Below are 25006 nucleotides of genomic sequence, written 5' to 3' on the forward strand. Positions count from 1 at the left end.
AATATAGTCTCCCATTAAGTTTTCGTTGCTTTTTGCTCCTTGGTAGCGACGTTCAAAGATCCAGTATGTATCTTGGTGGAAGCGCTCGCCTATCTCCTCTGAGTATGCTCCCATGTTTTCCTTGCATTTATCAAGATGAACGTCAAGGATATGGACTTTCAGGGACATCCTGCAGCCCATTTTGCCGTATTTCTTCACCAGACCATCAACCAGTTCCAAATGATTTTCGGCCTTGTGATTGCCCAGAAGCCCTAAACCACTGCTAAAAGCTGCCCAAACTTTTTCTTCTTCCTACTTAGCTTCTTGGGAATTCTTTACACTCCAGGATCTTCTTTATTTGTGGTCCAACAAAGACACCAGCTTTGCACTTTGTCTTAGTCAGCTTAGGAAGAAGTCTCAGAAGGTACTTGAAGGCTGCAGACTTTTTTATCAAGAGCTGTAACAAATTATTTCATAAGACCAATTTTATGTGCAATGGTTGGAACAACACCTTTTGGAGGTCCACTAGTGGTTCACACTTAACATTGTGCCGCCCCAGAGAACTCGGGCCATTATGGACAGTACTTAGTGTTGTAGTGCTCTGCAGTGTCCCTGCTGTTTCAAAGGTAAAGATAACAGGGAAACTTGGTAAAAGCCTCCTTGGAGACCCATCAGGAATGTCACCATTTTGAAGTCTCCTATAACCTCCCAGCCATACTCATCATGCTTTAAGACTTCTAACAAGGTCTTGATACTGTTGTATTCCTCTCTGAGATACACCAAATGAGCCAGGGGAAGAGACGGATACTTATTCTAGAAACTTCTTTGTAAGTTCTGAAACATTCTAGAAAGTTCTTGAAATTTTTATATCAGCTACTCTGCACTGAATCTACCTGGAATGTTCTGGAAAACAAGTAAATTTGAAAATATCATTACCCAGGTCGCAAAAGCAAAGTTTGAAGAGAAAAAAATAGATTCCATTTACTTTAGGCATAAGCAAGTGGGGAATAACACTTTCTGCCCAGGAACAAGAAAAAGTAAAAACTCTGTTACAAAGTGTTTTGTTATGTAAGAATTAGTGTTTGGCAGTGTTCATGTGTTGCTGTCCTGTTGATATTGTGTAAAAACTCACAAATAGTTCCTCTGACAACTTCAGTGACTGGGTTTGATGCGTCTTCTCGACTGTTTTTCTCTTGTGGTTGTTGTGCGATGTTCACTGTGGCTGTGTTTTCTTCGTTTGTTTGTGAGTTTCATTATTCTGTTTTTTGTTGTTTCTGAGTAGGCGTAAGTTTTTGTGTTCTCTGTTCGTTGTGACGTAGTAACAAGGATGTGCCTATTTCCGTACTGTGTGTTGTGTTTGTTAGTTTTAAATCTCGCGCAAAGCTACAGAGGGCTATCTGCGTTAGCCGTCCCTAATTTACCAATGTAAGACTAGAGGGAAGGCAACTAGTCATCACTACCCACCGCCAACTCTTGGGCTACTCTCTTACCAACGAATAGTGGGACTGACCGAACATTATAACGTCCCTAAGGCTGAAAGGACGAGCATGTTTGGTGTAGATGGATTCGAACCCGCGACCCTCAAACTACGAGTCGATCACCTTAACCACCTGTCTGTGTGTGTTGTTTTTTTCTCATAGTGAAGCCATATCAGGCTATCTGCTATGCCCAGAGGGAATCGAACCCTTATTTTATCGTTATAAATCCGTAGACTTACCGCTGTCTCAGATAGGGACTGGTATGTTTGTTTGATTTACGTTAGCTTACGTGTTTAAGATACGTGTTTTGAAGTATTTATACTTGGAACATTCTGTATAGTTTGCTGTGTGTGTGTGTTGCTGGCAGTCACAGTGTCCTAGGAGTCACAAATACCACTAGTATTTTAGTGTTTTCTACTGTATCTTTAATACCAAAGAATGTGACCTCTGACTCGGTGCAAACGTCGAGACATTTCTGTTCGTAGTTTCCGCTTCTTACAATCCCGAGGTACAGTGAATCAGTTCTAGGAGCAGGACTTAACGATTTGAAACAAGTATCTCGTTGAATTCATATACCTACAGTCATGTGAAAAAGTTAGGACACCCTATGAAAGCCTGTGCATTTTGTAATATTTTGGATATATAGATATTTAATCTCAATTTTAACAATTCTGAGAGATTACAGGAATATAACTAAACAATGAAAACTGAAGAAAAGACTTTTCAAGATCTTCTGTAAATGTAATTCTACAAAAATACATATCCTAACTGGGAAAAAAGTTAGGACACCCTACCCTCTAATAGCTAGTGTTACCCCCTTTGGCTGAAATAACTGCAGTGAGACGCTTCTTGTATCCATCTACCAGTCTCTGACATCGGTCGGAAGAAAGTTTGCTCCACCCTCAATGCAGAATTATTTCAGCTGTGAGATGTTTGAGGGGTTTCTTGCAATGTACAGCCCGTTTCAAGTTACCCCACAGCATCTCAATGGGATTGAGATCTAGGCTTTGACTCGGCCATTCCAGGACTCTCCATTTCTTAGTTTTCAGCCAGTCCTTGGTGGATTTACTGGTATGTTTCGGGTCATTGTCGTGTTGCAGGGTCCAGTTCCGCTTCAGCTTTAATTTTCTTACAGATGGTCTCACATGATCCTCAAGCACCCTCTGATACACAGTAGAATTCATGGTGGATTCTATGATTGTGAGCTGTCCAGGCCCTGCTGCAGCAAAGCAGCCCCAAACCATGACACTTCCACCTCCATGCTTCACAGTTGGTATGAGGTTCTTTTCCTGGAATGCTGTATTTGGTTTACACCAAACATGTTCTCTGTTCTGTTGTCCAAATAATTCAATTTTGGACTGATATGTCCAAAGAACATTATTCCAGAAGTCCTGGTCTTTGTCTACATTCACTCTGGCAAACTTCAGTCTTGCCTTGATGTTTCTCTTAGAGAACAAATGTTTCCTCCTTGCACACCTCCCATGCAGTTACACTTGTGCAGTCTCTTTCTGATTGTAGAGACATGCACTTTCACATCAACAGTAGCCAGAGCCTGCTGTAGGTCCCGTGATGACATGTTAGGGTTTTTGGAGACCTCTTTTAGCATCTTGCGGTCTGCTCTCGGGGTGAGCTTGCTTGGACGACCAGACCTGGGCATGTTGGCAGTTGTTTTGAAAGCCCTCCACTTGTTGACTATTTTCCGGACAGTAGAATGGCTGATTTCAAAATCTTTTGAGATCTTTTTAAATCCCTTACCAGACTCATAAGCTGTTACAATTTTCTTTCTGAAGGTCTCAGACAGCTCTTTTGCTCTCACCATGGTGCTCACTCTCACTTCAACAACTAGGAGCACACCAAACTAAATGTCTGAGGTTCAAATAGGGCAAGCCTCATTCACAATGCTGAGTAAAGATTTTCTAATCATGTGCACCTGGTGTGATACACCTGTGTGTGAGTTGAGCCATTTTAAGTGGGAATAAATATGGGGGTGTCCTAAATTTTTCCTCAGTTAGAATATGCATTTTTGTAGAATCACATTTACAGAAGATTTTGAAAAGTCTTTTCTTTAGTTTTAATTGTTTAGTTATATTACTTTAACCTCTCAGTATTGTTACAATTAAGATTAAATATCCATTTATCCAAAATTCTTACAAAAATACACAGGTTTTCATAGAATGTCCTAATTTTTTCACATGACTGTGCATAATGTCACATCTAGAGACAGTTTTACAGTGCTCCACGTAGTTGTGGAAACCGCGCCTCCTTTAGGTGAGAGTAAATCTTAATTATTTAATTAATGATTATGAAAACTGTATATGATTATATTTGCTAATCGTTCGCTTATTAAAATCTGCTTTAGCAGATTATCTCCAGAACCTGATATAACAAACCAACAGCAAATGTTTTACATTACCGTATCTCAGAATGGCTGATATGGGTATTAACACTTCTACTGATAAACGGAGAACAACGTTTTGACCTTCCTAGGTCATCTTCAGGTTAACCTTTTTGTTAATACCCATATCAGCCGTTCTGCGATACATTTTTATTTCAAGTGGTTTTCTCGTCACAAAGAAGTTCTATGTTACAGTTAGAACTCCCCCTGTGGCTAAATTTCTAGTTAACTTATTCTATGTTACAGTTAGAACTCCCCCTGTGGCTAAATTGCTAGTTAATTATTCATATTGTTTGTTTCTAGACCTGTGTGCTTGTGGTTCTTCTTGTTGGAAGCCGATGGAGGAAACAACCTCACGTAAACGTCTTCTCCTTGGTCATCAGCCAGGTTTGTTACGAGATGTCCTGCAACTATACCTGGGTTGTTGGTTTTATTCTCGTCACGTGACGTTAAAATAACGACAATAGCTGGTGGTTTAACCACGTAACATTAAAGTAACAATAAGTAGCTGGCGGTCTTATCACGTAACGTTAAAGTAGCAATAAGTAGCTGGCGGTCTTATTACGTAACATTAAAGAAGCAATAACTAGCTGGTGGTCTTATCACGTAACATTAAAGTAACAATAACTAGCTAATAGTTTTATCACGTAACATTAAAATAACAACAACTGATGTTCTTACCGCGTAAAATTAAAACAACAACAGCAGATGGTATTTTTACGACTTAAAATTAGAATAACAGCAATCTGTTGGTGTTCTTAAGACGTATGGTAATAAAGCAACACCCATATTATATGTTTAGCACATGTGATTAAAGTGAAATTAGATGATATTGTTGTCTTATATGATTAGAGTTACAACAGTCGATGTGTATCTTTACGTATCGGTAAATATCAGTTGGATTGTATTATCATTATTATTGTTAGTAGGCCCGGCATGGCCAAGCGTGTTAAGGCGTGCGACTCGTAATCTGAGGGTCGCGGGTTCGCATCCCCTCGCGCCAAACATGCTCGCCCTTTCAGGCGTGGGGGCGTTATAAAGTGAGGGTCAATCCCACTATTCGTTAGTAAAAGAGTAGCCCAAGAGTTGGCGGTGGGTGGTGATGACTAGCTGCCTTCCCTCTAGTCTTACACTGCTAAATTAGGGACGGCTAGCCCAGATAGCCCTTGAGTAGCTTTGTGCGAAATTCTTAAACAAAAATTATTATTAGTGTATATAAATAAAATCAAAAAAGAAAAGTTTCTTATCATATATAGTTTAAATAATAATGGCTAGATGGCGACACTTAACATTTAACAAATAAGATGGTTTAAATAGCATTGGTAAAAACTGGTTTAGTAATCACTAAGATAACAATAGCAATATAAAATTGTTGTTATTGTAGGCTCCCATTTCTGGTTGATTATGAGTTACGCGATCAAAATGAAAGCAGTATTTTCTAGACAATAAGTAACACTTAAGTGTCAGTTGTTTCAAAGTTGTATAGATTTCAATAATTGCTTTCAACCAATTTTTTAGGAGTTTTCACAGCTTTGGTTCCTGCGCTTGGTGTTATTTTATTAGTTTTAGACATTGCCACCAGGTTGTTATTGGCTTTTGACATTTTACTTATGTTTATATATTTCCTTTTTGTTGGGTAGTAACTGCTGTGTTTACTGTTTTTAAAAAAAATAATTATAATTTCTCTTTCGTCTTATTACGGTTCTAATTAATTAACAGGTTATTCTTGGTTCAGGAATTTTGTTCTGGACAACTTTTACAAGCAGTTCGAAATGGTTTAACAATCTTCAGTCTGCCTGGATAACCTATGGGCAATTGACCTCCAGAATATGGACAGCTATCATCGCTGTGGTTATAGTTTTGCACCAGCGTCGCTCTGCGGAGAAATTCGGTATTTCTTTTCTAATATTCGGATTTGGGTAAGTTATCTATAACAGTCCCTAAATTGATAAATTCAATTATCACAAAGGTATTCAGAGTCATTATTTTAATATTAAGAACTTTATTTTTAATTTCTATCACCTCGAAATTGTTATAAATTTTTGATCAAAGTTTAGCTCACTAGGTCCAGATAGAACAGTGTTAAAATATTTTTGGAAGTAACATATTTAAAATAATGAAGGTAATATTCTGTAAAAAACTACCGTGCACAGTAAATTAATTTACTGTAAATTTAAAACATTAATCATGAGACTACTTTTAATTATGGATTTCGTACACTCATTGTTGACGACGTTTTCGGCCATAATCCTAATAACATCTCACTTGATTTCTTCATCTTATGTAATTTAAATTCGAAAGTTGCTTGAAATAGTTTGTAAACATATGAGCAATAAGATAGAACAAAATAATACCTTATTGTGAGTAAAACATTTCCTTACGAAGTCCAATAAAATCATAAATTATTTTCTCGTATGATTCAAACAGTTTATCAGTATAAAAATTCCAAACACATATTCAACAGCAAAAACTGATGAAAGTTGCAAAAAACGAAAAGTATTAATATGCATGGATAAAATCACACTGGCCGTTACTATAAAGGTTACTGGTATTTGTACAAATAAGCATATTCTTTAAAGTTACTTTGGGTTTGTCTTTAGCTGTTTGAGATCGACTAATGATTTGTGAATTAGTTTCCTCTAGGAGGTTTATTTGTGGAATGTTTGGTACTACGATGAAGATACTGAAACAAACATCAGTAACTTATCTTTAGCAAAAGTGTAACAATGTTTAAAACGACAGGTTAAACTATACTTGGTGATAATGGCTACGCAACTGGTCATTTGGTGGTAAAGCGACACACAAACAATAAAGAACAACAAATGTTATACGTTTTCATAACGGTTTTATTTAGTTTCTGTGTTACGAAGAAAATTAAAACGGTTTTGTTGTTAAATAATTTATCTGTTTATGTATTTGCTATCAGTCAACTTCTTTGTGTGTTTGTTAAAAGATTAAAAGTTTCTACGCATGTCTGCAGTTGTTAAAAGATTAAAAGTTTCTACGCATGTCTACAGTTGTTAAAACATTAAAAGTTTCTACACATGTCTACAGTTGTTAAAAGATTAAAAGTTTCTACACATGTCTACAGTTGTTAAAACATTAAAAGTTTCTACACATGTCTACAGTATATATTTCCATTAAAAATGTAACTTTTTATTTTATAAGTTTTACTATTATAAATGGAATCTTGCGTATAGAATGTTATTTATTTTCATTTTCTTTGATAAATAGAATGCCAGCACTAGTAACAGTGGGGTTACTCATAGGCCGAAATCTGTACCACTCAGCTTGGATTGATGAAGGTTTACCGATATTTTTATACGGCAAACTAGAGGTAAGTATTACTGATATTACGTCATAACATGTTGTTTTACTTTAGAGGGGTTTTAGATATGTATTGAATGTGAATATGTAATAGACTCTCCACCTACTTGGATGATCCACGTACATTTATAGCACGCGCGGACTGAGCACACAGATTAAAACTTTGTCCACTTCTACATTGATCTTGGAGTTTTAATAAGACTTCATTAACACTATAGTTAAATTAATGATACTGATTTATAAACAGTTGTTTTCGGAAAATGGAATTTGTGAACAGTGTTTTAGAAACGTTAGAATGAGTTTATGGACACTGATTTGGAGTGGTAACAGGAATTTATGAACTCTGATTTGGAGTGGTAACAGGAATTATCTCAAACATTATTTTTTGGAGTTAGTACAGTATTTTTGATATTATGTATTGTCTCCGTTTTGAATTCAGTGAATGACGTTTGTAGAGTGAAAACCGTTTGCTTGTCTCAATGTTACACAATAACATCTGGTTTATAATAGTTTACATATTAAATAATTTAAACTGATTTGTACGTCACAATATGAATTGTTTCTGAACTGTTCTACAGCTGGTAACGATGTACCATAACGAAACGTAGATAACTGTTCTAATTCCCCATGAGGAACATTAACAGTTTCATTGTACATTTCAGGTTTTGGTTTCGGTTGTTAATCAAAGTTTGTGTCTCTTTATAACATTTATGGGTCTTATCTTGTTCCATCGACACGAAGAAACTCCAGAGAATTTCGACAACAACACCAATAACGAAACTATTAATACCATTTACAAAGCAACAAATAAAGACAAAAAAGGTAAATAGATGTATTAATATGCGAATACTATTAATGTAAATTAAAATATATTATACTGACAGATATTGTGATAATTGTAACAAGATATATTGTGAGTTGTTGCTCATGTAGAGAAATATGAAATTGCTACTTTTAATAATGTGTGTTATGTAATGTATAGAACACATAAATATTCTACGTATTATAACTGTTTGTGGTCATATTAACTAATAGTTTAATCAGTTCTATATAATTTGGGCTTTTATTAAAATATCCATTTCTCGGACATATTTTTTTTAAAAATTCGACAAAGGTATATATAATTTGTTTTTCTATAATACTATTGTTCATTTGTTTTGCCTTATGAATTTCACGGAAAGCTACATGAGGGCTATCTGCGCTAGCCATCCCTAATTTAGCAGTGTAAGACTAGAGGGAAGGCAGCTAGTCATCACCACCCACCGCTAACTCTTGGCCTACTCTTTTACCAACGAATAGTGGGATTGACCGTCACATTATAACGCCCCCACGGCTGAAAGGGCGAGCATGTTTGGCGCGACGGGGATGCGAACCCGCGACCCTCAGATTACGAGTCGCACGCCTTAACAAGTTTGGCCATGCCGTGCCCTTACGAAAGGAACACGCCCAAAGAACGTAAAAGAAAGCCAACTCACATAACGTATATGTATGTCCCTTCCCTGTGGGTCAATGGTACGTTTACGGACTTACAAATTAAAATACTTTAAAAAAGTAAAGAAAAACACAAAGGTTAAATTGTCACTTTTGAAGAGAAACTCGAAATCAGTTTTCTCTCGTTTAATTTTTAACCGCATGTTTCTGTGTCCTTGTGTCAAAAAATGTTTTTAAAAAAAAACATCAATTTTCTTAATATTAAAGTTTGTATAAAACTCTTATAATTTTCAAACTAATACAAAAAATATTCAATGTTTCTTGGAAAAAGACAGTGTGGAGTGCCGAATTGTAGATTCGAGGGTTCATGGATTACGTCCTGTTGCTTCAAAGTCACGCCCTATACTTTGGAATCGTGAGTGTGTTATAAGAGTAACGGCCAGATCCTACTATTCGATTAGATTGTTCGTTTTTTGAATTTCGCACAAAGCTACACGAGGGCTATCTGCGCTAGCCGTCCCTAACTTAACAGCGTAAGACTAGAGGGAAGGCAGCTAGTCATCACCACCCACCGCTAACTCTTGGGCTACTCTTTTACCAACGAAGAGTGGGATTGACCGAGCTTTATAACGCCCCCATGGCTGAAAGGGCGAGCATGTTTGGTGTGACGAGGATTCGAACCTGCGACCATTAGATAACGAGTCGAGTACCTTAACCACCTGGCCAGGCCGGGCCGTTTTCAGTTGGATAGTCCAAACGTTGGCGGTGGGTGATGTTGATTAGCTGCCTTTTTTCTAATCTGTCAGATCAGGTAATGTGATATCCAAGAAACATAAAATTTCACGGGCGTAGAATACGCACCATTACAAAATAGTTCACTGTTATAGAATGGAAACCTGGCTATTGCAGCTGACTAGTAATTTAGGCTTAGCCAACAACATTCACCATTTTTCTGAAAACCAGATTAGAATAAAAGAAAACAAACCTTTGTTATATGTATATTTACTCATAACCACCATACAGCTTTACAGTTTTAAAATTCGGCAAATAAAGGATCAATCATTACGTGAGAGAGAGAAATTATAGAGACCGGTTTAAGTAGGTTTAGTTGATGTTTGGAGAATTTCTAGGAACCTCAAAAATGTTCAAATATTAAGCGATAGCACTGCATAAACCTATTTGGTCGATACAGTATTTCTGTGTTTTTTGTTAAAGCATATTAACATAAGCGATGAGCTATTCGTGTTACGCTTTGTGGGAGGTTTAGGCCCCAATTTTTATTGTTATTAGCCGGAAATATTTTAGGCTAGAGACTGTGTAGAATACGTCCATCAGTGACTCTTTAGTATTATTTTGGAGATTCGTAGTGAATTCTGCAACAGGATGATAAGGTAAGTGATTTCTGTATAGCTAGATACAGTTGCCTCTTTCCTATATTTTCTTCCCAGATATTGAGAAACCAGTTTCAGGCGTAATGATTTCAAAACCAGAAGTTTCGAAGTCAGTTAACAACTATAGAGCGGTTGTCTCAGAATATTTCAAGTAAGCTTCTTGATTTATATTTTTTATAATTTTGTATTGATATTTAATGTTACATTCAAATACCTTTCTTTATAATTCTATTTTCTTTAAAATGCTAATCGTTTAATAAAGTTAATACTTCGTCCATTATTGTCGTTTTAGCGCAACAATTGGCTATCTGCGCTGTGTCCACTGTGGGGACAGTTTCGTTTATATATTTATAAAAAAAAAACATTTGTTTAAAGGTTGAGTTGAAAATCAGTTTCAACGACAGAAAATAATATTTTAACAGGTAACAATTACCTTACAAATAATGTATTACTTTCTTGTGCAAATGTATTTCGACTATAAGATTAGCTGTTATATTATACTATAATGGAACTCTTGCTTGGATGATACTGGAAAAACATTTTCATCACGCCATGTACAACCCCCAACTTTGCGAAATTTTTATCTTGTGTGCATGTAGATTTGCAATAGGGTGTCACGATTTCTTCGTTTCACCTCCGTTTTCTGTCACGAAAAACTTTATTGTTTTCCTTTCTCAGGGTGCAAATATGATGTCACGAATATATCATACGCACATCTAATGCACTGGAGCCATCTATGTAAATATAATTGTACTGTTTGTTCTATGTCCACATAAATACTATACTTGGTGTGGATGGATTTTCACCAAAACTGGTATAGAGACACATTAGAGCTATAGGGAAATATATAAAAATTTTCAGTTTTGCGGGTTTTTACGTGTGTTTTTTTACCACTACTTCGCCACTGTTGATTGAACTTCGCCATATTTGGTATGAAGATTTGTTGGGTCCATGAAGATATACATTCAAATTTACAGTTTCACATTTTGTGGTTTGCTGTTTTTATGAGCATTTTGGGTTTTTTAAATTATGTATATAAAGGAAACAACTTTTCATGTCCTAAGATAGCCTTTCAGGGTACAGGTACCCCAGCTAATTACTTATAACTAAGGTGACGGTCAGATTTAGTGAAATAAAATCACTTAAAAATCAAGGGTTGTTTTGTTAGCAACAACAAACAACACTGCATTTATATAAAACTAAAATCCGAAAGATTTTATCATCTGTTAACAGACCTTATTGACTTGACTTTCATTAGTAGCTAACTTTATTCCTCTGTTAATAGTTGATATAAAGACATGCCCTCTGTCCATAAATAAAATTAAAACACGCCACCTGTCAATAGATAAAGAAACACTTTCAGTAGTTTAACTAAAGACACGATCTCTTGTTAGTAGCTAGAGTGTGTGTCTTCTTATAGTAAAGCCACATCGGGCTATCTGCTGAGTCCACCGAGGGGAGTCGAACCCTTATTTTAGCACTCTAAATCCGTAGACTTATCGCTGTACTAGCGGGGAGCAATAGCTAAACAAACACTTTCTGTCTATAGTTTAACTAAAGACATGATCTCTTGCCAATAACTAAATAAACGCCTTCTGTCAGTAGTTAAAGCTGAAACATAAAAATATTGTGCCTTAAGTGTTGTCAGATATGTTTATGTTTTATCTCCAGCCTGCTTAAACAGTTGTATTTCTTTACTTTTTTTCCCGTTGAATCTTAAAAGGAAAATACAGAACTCTGTAAACCTTCTCTACTGTCCTGATGTCAAACCACCAGAGGTGTTGCACGGTACTCCTGGATTTTTTCGGAAAATGTCTGCTACATATATCGACTTTTTCACTTCGAAACACTTTTGTTCCGCCATCATTAAATCCGATGATACATTACACCTTGTAGTCCTGATAGTTCTTCAGTGTGTATCCATGGCAGCAGTAGGTGTTACAACACGAGTTTTAATTTTAATTGACTTTCCATCATTTGATTGTACTCTAGGATATAACACCAGACTCTTGGTTAATGATACGATTAGTTATATAACCACTAAAATGTTAAATGTCACAGATGAAAATTATGTCTTCATAAATTTCTTCTTGAACGCTTGTTTAAAATCATAAACAAAATACAGTTCAAAGCACAATTTTTCTCACTTTTCCTAATAAAACAAATTTTGTTACTTTTGAAAATAACTCTCTCAGGAGGTTCGAATCATGTATTTGAAACTGTAGGCTAGTTTTAAATAAAATCACGTTTATTGTTTAAAACTACATTGATTTATCATTACTTAATTATCGTAATTTCGGCTATCTTTCTAAATAATTATGTTATTTCTTACACGTTTGTGCTTGTATGGTTTTATTTCAGAGTTTGGCTCTAAGTATATGGAAGTTGGCCGTCCCGCATTTGTTTGGACCCTTTGTTGCCTTGGAGTTTTTTAATGCTGTCCTAAATGTTGGCCAGGTAAGAGATATCGGATGTTGTGGATGTAAGAGGAAACGGATTTTATATAAAAAAATTATCAACAGAGTTGCTTTCTGTGAAAACCTTTCGTGATGTTTAAACGATTACGTGCACTCGTTAATGGCCCTTATGGACCACCGTATACACCACATGAGGTATAGTTCCTCTTTTCAAAACAAACTACGAAACACTGTATTCTTCAAGTTTCACATTCAGAGCGGCTATTTGTTGAATTACACACCAGGCTACTACATGGCGCTGGCTGTCCCTACTTCTAATGTTGAGGTGATACATCGGTTAATAAAGGCTATCAGTCTATATCACTCATCGCCAACTTTATGGTTCATCCTTACAAAAAATAGTGGGATTGGTTCTAAGTTTCTATCACCCTCACGGCTGTAAAGGCGAGTAGTTTGATGACGGGAGTTAAATTCTTCGATTGTTAATCGAGCTATGTAACCACGAGGCCAGGCCAGGTTGCACTTCGGCTATGATATTAGAGATATAAAAGTCCCACCTCAAATGGATGTACCAGTTAGAAGAGACAGTATTTTTCAGTTTTTTTTCAGTTTATCCAAACTTCTATGCCACCCACCAGCTGTTGTAGCCAGTTGTTTTTATTACTTTTATTGTTTTGTCCACACCTCTATGACACCCACCGCCTGTTATAGCCATAGATTTATTACTTTTATTGTTTTGTCCACACCTCTGTGACATCCACAAGCTGTAATAGCCATACTTTTATTACTTATATGGTTTTGTCCACACCTCTATGACATCCACCAGCTGTTATAGCCATAGTTTTACTACTTATATTGTTTTGTCCACACCTCTATGACATCCACCAGCTGTTATAGCCATAGTTTTATTACTTATATGGTTTTGTCCACACCTCTATGACATCCACCAGCTGTTATAGCCATAGTTTTATTACTTATATGGTTTTGTCCACACCTCTATGACACCCACCAGCTGTTATAGCCATAGTTTTATTACTTCCATTATTTTGTCCACACCTCTATGACACCCACCAGCTGTTATAGCCATAGTTTTATTACTTATATGGTTGTGTCCACACCTCTATGACACCCACCAGCTGTTATAGCCATAGTTTTATTACTTATATGGTTTTGTCCACACCTCTATGACATCCACCAGCGGTTATACCCATAGTTTTATTACTTATATGGTTTTGTCCACACCTCTATGACATCCATCAGCTGTTATAGCCATAGTTTTATTACTTATATGGTTTTGTCCACACCTCTATGACACCCACCAGCTGTTATAGCCATAGTTTTATTACTTATATGGTTTTGTCCACACCTCTATGACATCCACCAGCTGTTATAGCCATAGTTTTATTACTTATATGGTTTTGTCCACACCTCTATGACATCCACCAGCTGTTATACCCATAGTTTTATTACTTATATGGTTTTGTCCACACCTCTATGACATCCACCAGCTGTTATAGCCATAGTTTTATTACTTATATTGTTTTGTCCACACCTCTATGACATCCACCAGCTGTTATAGCCATAGTTTTATTACTTATATGGTTTTGTCCACACCTCTATGACACCCACCGCCTGTTATAGCCATAGATTTATTACTTTTATTGTTTTGTCCACACCTCTATGACATCCACAAGCTGTAATAGCCATACTTTTATTACTTATATGGTTTTGTCCACACCTCTATGACATCCACCAGCTGTTATAGCCATAGTTTTACTACTTATATTGTTTTGTCCACACCTCTATGACATCCACCAGCTGTTATAGCCATAGTTTTATTACTTATATGGTTTTGTCCACACCTCTATGACATCCACCAGCTGTTATAGCCATAGTTTTATTACTTATATGGTTTTGTCCACACCTCTATGACACCCACCAGCTGTTATAGCCATAGTTTTATTACTTCCATTATTTTGTCCACACCTCTATGACACCCATTAGCTGTTATAGCCATAGTTTTATTACTTATATGGTTTGTGTCCACACCTCTATGACACCCACCAGCTGTTATAGCCATAGTTTTATTACTTATATGGTTTTGTCCACACCTCTATGACATCCACCAGCTGTTATACCCATAGTTTTATTAATTATATGGTTTTGTCCACACCTCTATGACACCCACCAGCTGTTATAGCCATAGTTTTATTACTTATATGGTTTTGTCCACACCTCTATGACATCCACAAGCTGTTATACCCATAGTTTTATTACTTATATGGTTTTGTCCACACCTCTATGACATCCACCAGCTGTTATAGCCATAGTTTTATTACTTATATGGTTTTGTCCACACCTCTATGACACCCACCAGCTGTTATAGCCATAGTTTTATTACTTATATGGTTTTGTCCACACCTCTATGACATCCACCAGCTGTTATACCCATAGTTTTATTACTTATATGGTTTTGTCCACACCTCTATGACATCCACCAGCTGTTATACCCATAGTTTTATTACTTATATGGTTTTGTCCACACCTCTATGACATCCACCAGCTGTTATAGCCATAGTTTTATTACTTATATTGTTTTGTCCACACCTCTATGACATCCACCAGCTGTTATAGCCATAGTTTTATTACTTATATGGTTTTGTCCACACCTCTATGACACCCACCAGCTGTTATAGCCATGGTTTTATTACTTATATGGTTTTGTCCACACCTCTATGACATCCACCAGCTGTTATACCCATAGTTTTATTACTTATATGGTTTTGTCCACACCTCTATGACATCCACCAGCTGTTATAGCCATAGTTTTATGGCTTATATGGTTTTGTCTACACCTCTATGACACCCACCAGCTGTTATAGCCATAGTTTTATTACTTCCATTATTTTGTCCACACCTCTATGACACCCATTAGCTGTTATAGCCATAGTTTTATGGCTTATATGGTTTTGTCTACACCTCTATGACATCCACCAGCTGTTATAGCCATAGCTTTATTACTTATATGGTTTTGTACACACCTCTATGACATCCACAAGCTGTTATAGCCATAGTTTTATTACTTATATTGTTTTGTCCACACCTCTATGACATCCATTAGCTGTTATAGCCATAGCTTTATTACTTATATGGTTTTGTTCACATCTCTATGACACCCACCAGCTGTTATAGCCATAGTTTTATTACTTATATGGTTTTGTCCACACCTCTATGACACCCACCAGCTGTTATAGCCATAGTTTTATTACTTATATGGTTTTGTCCACACCTCTATGACATCCACCAGCTGTTATACCCATAGTTTTATTACTTATATGGTTTTGTCCACACCTCTATGAAATCCACCAGCTGTTATAGCCATAGTTTTATTACTTATATTGTTTTGTCCACACCTCTATGACATCCACCAGCTGTTATAGCCATAGTTTTATTACTTATATGGTTTTGTCCACACCTCTATGACATCCACCAGCTGTTATAGCCATAGTTTTATGACTTATATGGTTTTGTCCACACCTCTATGACATCCACCAGCTGTTATAGCCATAGTTTTATTACTTATATGGTTTTGTCCACACCTCTATGACATCCACCAGCTGTTATAGCCATAGTTTTATTACTTATATGGTTTTGTCCACACCTCTATGACACCCACCAGCTGTTATAGCCATGGTTTTATTACTTATATGGTTTTGTCCACACCTCTATGACATCCACCAGTTGTTATAGCGATAGTTTTATTACTTATATGGTTTTGTCCACACCTCTATGACATCCACCAGCTGTTATACCCATAGTTTTATTATTATATGGTTTTGTCTACACCTCTATGACATCCACCAGCTGTTATAGCCATAGTTTTATGACTTATATGGTTTTGTCCACACCTCTATGACACCCACCAGCTGTTATAGCCATAGCTTTATTACTTATATGGTTTTGTACACACCTCTATGACATCCACAAGCTGTTATAGCCATAGTTTTATTACTTATATTGTTTTGTCCACACCTCTATGACATCCACCAGCTGTTATAGCCATAGTTTTATTACTTATATGGTTTTGTTCACACCTCTATGACACCCACCAGCTGTTATAGCCATAGTTTTATTACTTATATGGTTTTGTCCACACCTCTATGACACCCACCAGCTGTTATAGCCATAGTTTTATTACTTATATGGTTTTGTCCACACCTCTATGACATCCACCAGCTGTTATAGCCATAGTTTTATTACTTATATGGTTTTGTCCACACCTCTATGACACCCACCAGCTGTTATAGCCATAGTTTTATTACTTATATGGTTTTGTCCACACCTCTATGACATCCACCAGCTGTTATAGCCATAGTTTTTTTACTTATATGGTTTTGTCCACACCTCTATGACATCCACCAGCTGTTATAGCCATAGTTTTATTACTTATATGGTTTTGTCCACACCTCTATGACATCCACCAGCTGTTATAGCCATAGTTTTATTACTTATATGGTTTTGTCCACACCTCTATGACATCCACCAGCTGTTATAGCCATAGTTTTATTACTTATATGGTTTTGTCCACACCTCTATGACATCCACCAGCTGTTATAGCCATAGTTTTATTACTTATATGGTTTTGTCCACACCTCTATGACATCCACCAGCTGTTATAGCCATAGTTTTATTACTTATATTGTTTTGTCCACACCTCTATGACATCCACCAGCTGTTATAGCCATAGTTTTATTACTTATATGGTTTTGTCCACACCTCTATGACATCCACCAGCTGTTATAGCCATGGTTTTATTACTTATATTGTTTTGTCCACACCTCTATGACATCCACCAGCTGTTATAGCCATAGTTTTATTACTTATATGGTTTTGTCCACACCTCTATGACATCCACCAGCTGTTATAGCCATAGTTTTATTACTTATATTGTTTTGTCCACACCTCTATGACATCCACCAGCTGTTATAGCCATAGTTTTATTACTTATATGGTTTTGTCCACACCTCTATGACATCCACCAGCTGTTATAGCCATAGTTTTATTACTTATATGGTTTTGTCCACACCTCTATGACACCCACCAGCTGTTATAGCCATAGTTTTATTACTTCCATTATTTTGTCCACACCTCTATGATACCCACCAGCTGTTATAGCCATAGTTTTATTACTTATATGGTTTTGTCCACACCTCTATGACACCCACCAGCTGTTATAGCCATAGTTTTATTACTTATATGGTTTTGTCCACACCTCTATGACATCCACCAGCTGTTATAGCCATAGTTTTATTACTTATATGGTTTTGTCCACACCTCTATGACACCCACCAGCTGTTATAGCCATAGTTTTATTACTTATATGGTTTTGTCCACACCTCTATGACATCCACCAGCTGTTATACCCATAGTTTTATTACTTATATGGTTTTGTCCACACCTCTATGACATCCACCAGCTGTTATAGCCATAGTTTTATTACTTATATGGTTTTGTCCACACCTCTATGACACCCACCAGCTGTTATAGCCATAGTTTTATTACTTATATGGTTTTGTCCACACCTCTATGACATCCACAAGCTGTTATAGCCATAGTTTTATTACTTATATTGTTTTGTCCACACCTCTATGACATACATTAGCTGTTATAGCCATAGCTTTATTACTTATATGGTTTTGTTCACACCTCTATGACACCCACCAGCTGTTATAGCCATAGTTTTATTACTTATATGGTTTTGTCCACACCTCTATGACATCCACCAGCGGTTATAGCCATAGTTTTATTACTTATTTTGTTTTGTCCACACCTCTATGACATCCACCAGCTGTTATAGCCATAGTTTTATTACTTATATGGTTTTGTCCACACCTCTATGACATCCACCAGCTGTTATAGCCATAGTTTTATTACTTATATGGTTTTGTCCACACCTCTATGACATCCACCAGCTGTTATACCCATAGTTTTGTTACTTATATGGTTTTGTCCACACCTCTATGACATCCACCAGCTGTTATAGCTATAGTTTTATGGCTTATATGGTTTTGTCCACACCTCTATGACACCCACCAGCTGTTATAGCCATAGCTTTATTACTTATATGGTTTTGTACACACCTCTATGACATCCACCAGCTGTTATACCCATAGTTTTATTACTTATATGGTTTTGTCCAAACCTCTATGACACCCACCAGCTGTTATACCCATAGTTTTATTACTTATATGGTTTTGTCCACACCTCTATGACACCCACCAGCTGTTATACTCATAGTATTATTACTTATATGGTTTTGTCCACACCTCTATGACATCCACCAGCTGTTATAGCCATAGTTTTATGACTTATATGGTTTTGTCCACACCTCTATGACACCCACCAGCTGTTATAGCCATAGCTTTGTTACTTATATGGTTTTGTACACACCTCTATGACATCCACCAGCTGTTATAGCCATAGCTTTGTTACTTATATTGTTTTGTCCACACCTCTATGACATACATTAGCTGTTATAGCCATAGCTTTATTACTTATATGGTTTTGTTCACACCTCTATGACACCCACCAGCTGTTATGGCCATAGTTTTATTACTTATATGGTTTTGTCCACACCTCTATGACACCCACCAGCTGTTATAACCATAGTTTTATTAGTTATATTGTTTTGTCTACCCCTCTATGACATCCACCAGCTGTTATAGCCATAGTTTTATTACTTATATGGTTTTGTCCACACCTCTATGACACCCACAAGCTGTTATAGCCATAGTTTTATTACTTATATGGTTTTGTCCACACCTCTATGACACCCACCAGCTGTTATAGCCATAGTTTTATTACTTATATGGTTTTGTCCACACCTCTATGACACCCACCAGCTGTTATAACCATAGTTTTATTACTTATATTGTTTTGTCTACCCTCTATGACATCCACCAGCTGTTATAGCCATAGTTTTATTACTTATATGGTTTTGTCCACACCTCTATGACACCCACAAGCTGTTATAGCCACAGTTTTATTACTTATATGGTTTTGTCCACACTTCTCTGACACCCACCAGCTGTTGTAGCCATAGTTTTATTACTTATATGGTTTTGTCCACACCTCTGTGACACCCACCAGTTGTAAAAGCCATAGATTTATTACTTTTATTGTTTTGTCCACAAATCTATGACACCCACCAGCTGTTATAGCCATAGTTTTATTACTTCCATTGTTTTAACACCCACTCTATGACAACCCACCAGCTGTTATCGCCAAAAGTGTTTACTACTTGTATTGTTTTGTTCACCGTATCACTGTTCGTCGCGTCCACGTGGGTTGAAAGTAGTTTTGGTTTTGACTGCAAATAGCGAATTTTGTTAAAATACCACATCGTTCTAAGCGTATAGCCCTGTAGCGATTCGGCGGTAAGTCTGCAAGCTCAAGCTGCTTAAAACAAGGTTTCAATACCTGTGGTGGGCAGAGAAAACGTAACCTCTTGCGCTCAACTGTAACCAAACCAAAGTACTAAGTGCATAAATCAAAAATGCTATTCTGAAACTAAGAAACGTATAAAAACATTTTCACTCATTCTTTTATAGAGGTGAGAGAAAAATGGAACTTCCTGGACTTTGTCCTTTTACTTGAAAAATAAACCGTTAAAGAACGACATTCAATACAAGTTCCAGCTTTAACCACTAAACTTTAAGGTTCATTAATTGCCATCTCTCTTTCATTTTGAATACAACACAATCTGATTTATCGTTTACTTGTCTCGTTTCTGTATAATCGTCAGTTCTTCTTGTTTCTAGGGACTGTTTCCATTTATGGTGTATGGAAGAGATTTGAAAGACATTCTGATAACGATGATGAACTGGTAAGTTAATTCATATTATAAAGAATTCCACATGCTGATATCTGCCATCTTTATACAACAAGTATTTAACTTTCTATTTCACCAGATGTGGAGGTTAAACTAGCGAAATTAAAATAAATACAGAATGAAAGTTCTAACGATAAATTCTAATTAAAATATGGACGGAAACTCAACGTTCTTAAACAGATGTTGACTTTTCCGAAACAGAACCTATTCTACCCCATTAAGGTGCTCTCCCAGCAGACATCCTTTCTGTAGCCGTATGTAACAATCCCACATATACGGGGAAATTATCAGGGTAGAACTACACTGGTCAAAATAAACCTTAATATCTGAAATGTTTATATAAATATCTCAAGTGTAAAACTGGTAGGTAAATAATAACTGTATACACTTTGAACATCTTACATCAATGTCCTTCTACTGCGTAGCTCTAATTTACACACACCCAGCAGTTCATCAGTGTTGGCTTATAACGAAAAATATCGACTCTCGATAGTCTGTTCTATAACTTCGTGCTTAGCGACAAACAAACAAATACGTTGTTATTAACATTAAAGTAATGTTTATTTGTTTGTGTTTCATTTTGACATAATGTTGTTTCTTCATTGTGACACACTGTTGTCAACGTAATGTTGTTGTTTCTTCATTGTGACTCAGTGTTGTCAACATAATGTTGTTTCTTCATTGTGATACAGTGTTGTCAACATAATATTATTGTTTCTTCATTGTGATACAGTGTTGTCAACGTAATGTTGTTTCTTCATTGTGACACACTGTTGTCAACGTAATGTTGTTTCTTCATTGTGACACAGTGTTGTCAACGTAATGTTGTTTCTTTATTGTAACACAGTGTTGTCAACATAATATTGTTGTTTCTTCATTGTGATACAGTGTTGTCAACATAATTTTGTTGTTTCTTCATTGTGACACTGTTGTCAACGTAATGTTGTTTCTTCATTGTGACACAGTGTTGTCAACATAATATTGTTGTTTCTTCGTTGTGATACACTGTTGTCAACGTAATGTTGTTTCTTCATTGCGACACAGTGTTGTCAACGTAATGTTGTTTCTTCATTGTGACACAGTGTTGTCAACATAATATTGTTGTTTCTTCATTGTGATACAGTGTTGTCAACATAATATTGTTGTTTCTTCATTGTGACACACTGTTGTCAACGTAATGTTGTTTCTTCATTGTGACACAGTGTTGTCAACATAATGTGTTTCTTCATTGTGACACAGTGTTGTCAACATAATGTGTTTCTTCATTATGACACAGTGTTCTCAACATAATATTGTTGTTTCTTCATTGTGATACAGTATTGTCAACATAATGTTGTTTCTTCATTGTGACACACTGTTGTCAACGTAATGTTGTTTCTTCATTGTGATACAGTGTTGTCAACATAATATTGTTGTTTCTTCATTGTGATACAGTGTTGTCAACATAATATTGTTGTTTCTTCATTGTGACACACTGTTGTCAACGTAATGTTGTTTCTTCATTGTGACACAGTGTTGTCAACATAATATTGTTGTTTCTTCATTGTGATACACTGTTGTCAACATAATATTGTTGTTTCTTCATTGTGATACAGTGTTGTCAACATAATATTGTTGTTTCTTCATCGTGACACAGTGTTGTCAACATAATGTTGTTTCTTCATTGTGACACAGTGTTGCTAACATAATATTTTTGTTTCTTCAATGTAATACAGTGTTGTCAACATAATATTGTTGTTTCTTTATTGTGATACAGTGTTGTCAACATAATATTGTTGTTTTTTCATTGTGACAGACTGTTGTCAACGTAATGTTGTTTCTTCATTGTGACACAGTGTTGTCAATGTAATGTTGTTTCTTCATTGTGACACAGTGTTGTGAACATAATATTGTTGTTTCTTTATTGTGATAGTGTTGTCAACATAATATTGTTGTTTCTTCATTGTGACACACTGTTGTCAACGTAATGTTGTTTCTTCATTGTGACACAGTGTTGTACATAATATTGTTGTTTCTTCATTGTGATACACTGTTGTCAACGTAATGTTGTTTCTTCATTGTGACACAGTGTTGTCAACATAATATTGTTGTTTCTTCATTGTGATACAGTGTTGTCAACGTAATGTTGTTTCTTCATTGTGACACAGTGTTGTCAACATAATATTGTTGTTTCTTCATTGTGATACAGTGTTGTCAACATAATATTGTTGTTTCTTCATTGTGACACAGTGTTGTCAACATAATATTGTTGTTTCTTCATTGTGATACAGTGTTGTCAACATAATATTGTTGTTTCTTCATTGTGACACACTGTTGTCAACGTACTGTTGTTTCTTCATTGTGACACAGTGTTGTCAACATAATGTGTTTCTTCATTGTCACACAGTGTTGTCAACATAATATTGTTGTTTCTTCATTGTGATACAGTGTTGTCAACATAATATTGTTGTTTCTTCATTGTGACACACTGTTGTCAAGGTAATGTTGTTTCTTCATTGTGACACAGTGTTGTCAACATAATATTGTTGTTTCTTCATTGTGATACAGTGTTGTCAACGTAATGTTGTTTCTTCATTGTGATACAGTGTTGTCAACGTAATGTTGTTTCTTCTTTGTGATACAGTGTTGTCAACATAATATTGTTGTTTCTTCATTGTGATACAGTGTTGTCAACATAATATTGTTGTTTCTTCATTGTGACACACTGTTGTCAACGTAATGTTGTTTCTTCATTGTGACACAGTGTTGTCAACATAATGTTGTTTCTTCATTGTGACACAGTGTTGCTAACATAATATTTTTGTTTCTTCAATGTAATACAGTGTTGTCAACATAATATTGTTGTTTCTTCATTGTGATACAGTGTTGTCAACATAATATTGTTGTTTTTTCATTGTGACACAGTGTTGTCAACGTAATGTTGTTGTTTCTTCATTGTGACACAGTGTTGTCAAGTAATGTTGTTTCTTCATTGTGACACAGTGTTGTCAACATAATATTGTTGTTTCTTCATTGTGACACAGTGTTGTCAACATAATATTGTTGTTTCTTCATTGTGACACAGTGTTGTCAACGTAATGTTGTTTCTTCATTGTGACACAGTGTTGTCAACATAATATTGTTGTTTCTTCATTGTGATACACTGTTGTCAACGTAATGTTGTTTCTTCATTGTGACACAGTGTTGTCAACATAATATTGTTGTTTCTTCATTGTGATACAGTGTTGTCAACGTAATGTTGTTTCTTCATTGTGACACAGTGTTGTCAACATAATATTGTTGTTTCTTCATTGTGATACAGTGTTGTCAACATAATATTGTTGTTTCTTCATTGTGACACAGTGTTGTCAACATAATATTGTTGTTTCTTCATTGTGATACAGTGTTGTCAACATAATATTGTTGTTTCTTCATTGTGACACACTGTTGTCAACGTAATGTTGTTTCTTCATTGTGACACAGTGTTGTCAACATAATGTTGTTTCTTCATTGTGACACAGTGTTGTCAACATAATATTGTTGTTTCTTCATTGTGATACAGTGTTGTCAACATAATATTGTTGTTTCTTCATTGTGACACAGTGTTGTCAAGGTAATGTTGTTTCTTCATTGTGACACAGTGTTGTCAACATAATATTGTTGTTTCTTCATTGTGATACAGTGTTGTCAACGTAATATTGTTGTTTCTTCATTGTGATACAGTGTTGTCAACGTAATGTTGTTTCTTCATTGTGATACAGTGTTGTCAACATAATATTGTTGTTTCTTCATTGTGATACAGTGTTGTCAACATAATATTGTTGTTTCTTCATTGTGACACAGTGTTGTCAACGTAATGTTGTTTCTTCATTGTGACACAGTGTTGTCAACATAATGTTGTTTCTTCATTGTGACACACTGTTGTCAACATAATATTGTTGTTTCTTCATTGTGACACAGTGTTGTCAACGTAATGTTGTTGTTTCTTCATTGTGATACAGTGTTGTCAACATAATTTTGTTGTCTCTTCATTGTGACACACTGTTGTCAACGTAATGTTGTTTCTTCATTGTGACACAGTGTTGTCAACATAATATTGTTGTTTCTTCATTGTGACACAGTGTTGTCAACGTAATGTTGTTTCTTCATTGTGACACAGTGTTGTCAACATAATGTGTTTCTTCATTGTGACACAGTGTTCTCAACATAATATTGTTGTTTCTTCATTGTGATACAGTGTTGTCAACATAATGTTGTTTCTTCATTGTGACACACTGTTGTCAACGTAATGTTGTTTCTTCATTGTGATATAGTGTTGTCAACGTAATGTTGTTTCTTCATTGTGATACAGTGTTGTCAACATAATATTGTTGTTTCTTCATTGTGATACAGTGTTGTCAACATAATATTGTTGTTTCTTCATTGTGACACAGTGTTGTCAACGTATGTTGTTGTTTCTTCATTGTGACACAGTGTTGTCAACATAATATTGTTGTTTCTTCATTGTGATACAGTGTTGTCAACATAATATTGTTGTTTCTTCATTGTGACACAGTGTTGTCAACATAATGTTGTTTCTTCATTGTGACACAGTGTTGTCAACATAATATTGTTGTTTCTTCTTTGTGACACAGTGTTGTCAACATAATATTGTTGTTTCTTCATTGTGATACAGTGTTGTCAACGTAATGTTTCTTCATTGTGATACAGTGTTGTCA

At 35.8% G+C, this 25006-nt stretch overlaps 1 protein-coding gene across 1 annotated transcript; it reads left to right on the forward strand.

Annotated features, from left to right (window-relative positions):
- The first annotated feature begins 4160 nt into the window (after window positions 1-4160).
- Window positions 4161-20307, forward strand: LOC143235801 (uncharacterized). Its single transcript, XM_076473998.1, has 8 exons — window positions 4161-4239; window positions 5572-5771; window positions 7087-7189; window positions 7842-8001; window positions 10059-10152; window positions 11725-11932; window positions 12363-12458; window positions 20239-20307. Exons 3-8 carry the CDS (start codon window positions 7088-7090, stop codon window positions 20305-20307), a joined length of 729 nt encoding a protein of 242 aa, XP_076330113.1. The 5' UTR covers window positions 4161-4239; window positions 5572-5771; window position 7087.
- Window positions 20308-25006: the final 4699 nt, after the last annotated feature.

The sequence above is a fragment of the Tachypleus tridentatus genome, chromosome 12 (assembly GCF_004210375.1).
Source record: "Tachypleus tridentatus isolate NWPU-2018 chromosome 12, ASM421037v1, whole genome shotgun sequence".
NCBI lineage: Eukaryota > Metazoa > Arthropoda > Merostomata > Xiphosura > Limulidae > Tachypleus > Tachypleus tridentatus.

Coding starts and splice junctions, on each gene's coding strand:
- LOC143235801 (XM_076473998.1), top strand. CDS start 7,088: ATGCCAGCACTAGTAACAGTGGGGTTACTCATAGGCCGAAATCTGTAC. Junction 7,190..7,841: donor TTTTATACGGCAAACTAGAG/GTAAGTATTACT, acceptor TGTACATTTCAG/GTTTTGGTTTCGGTTGTTAA. Junction 12,459..20,238: donor CTGTCCTAAATGTTGGCCAG/GTAAGAGATATC, acceptor TCTTGTTTCTAG/GGACTGTTTCCATTTATGGT.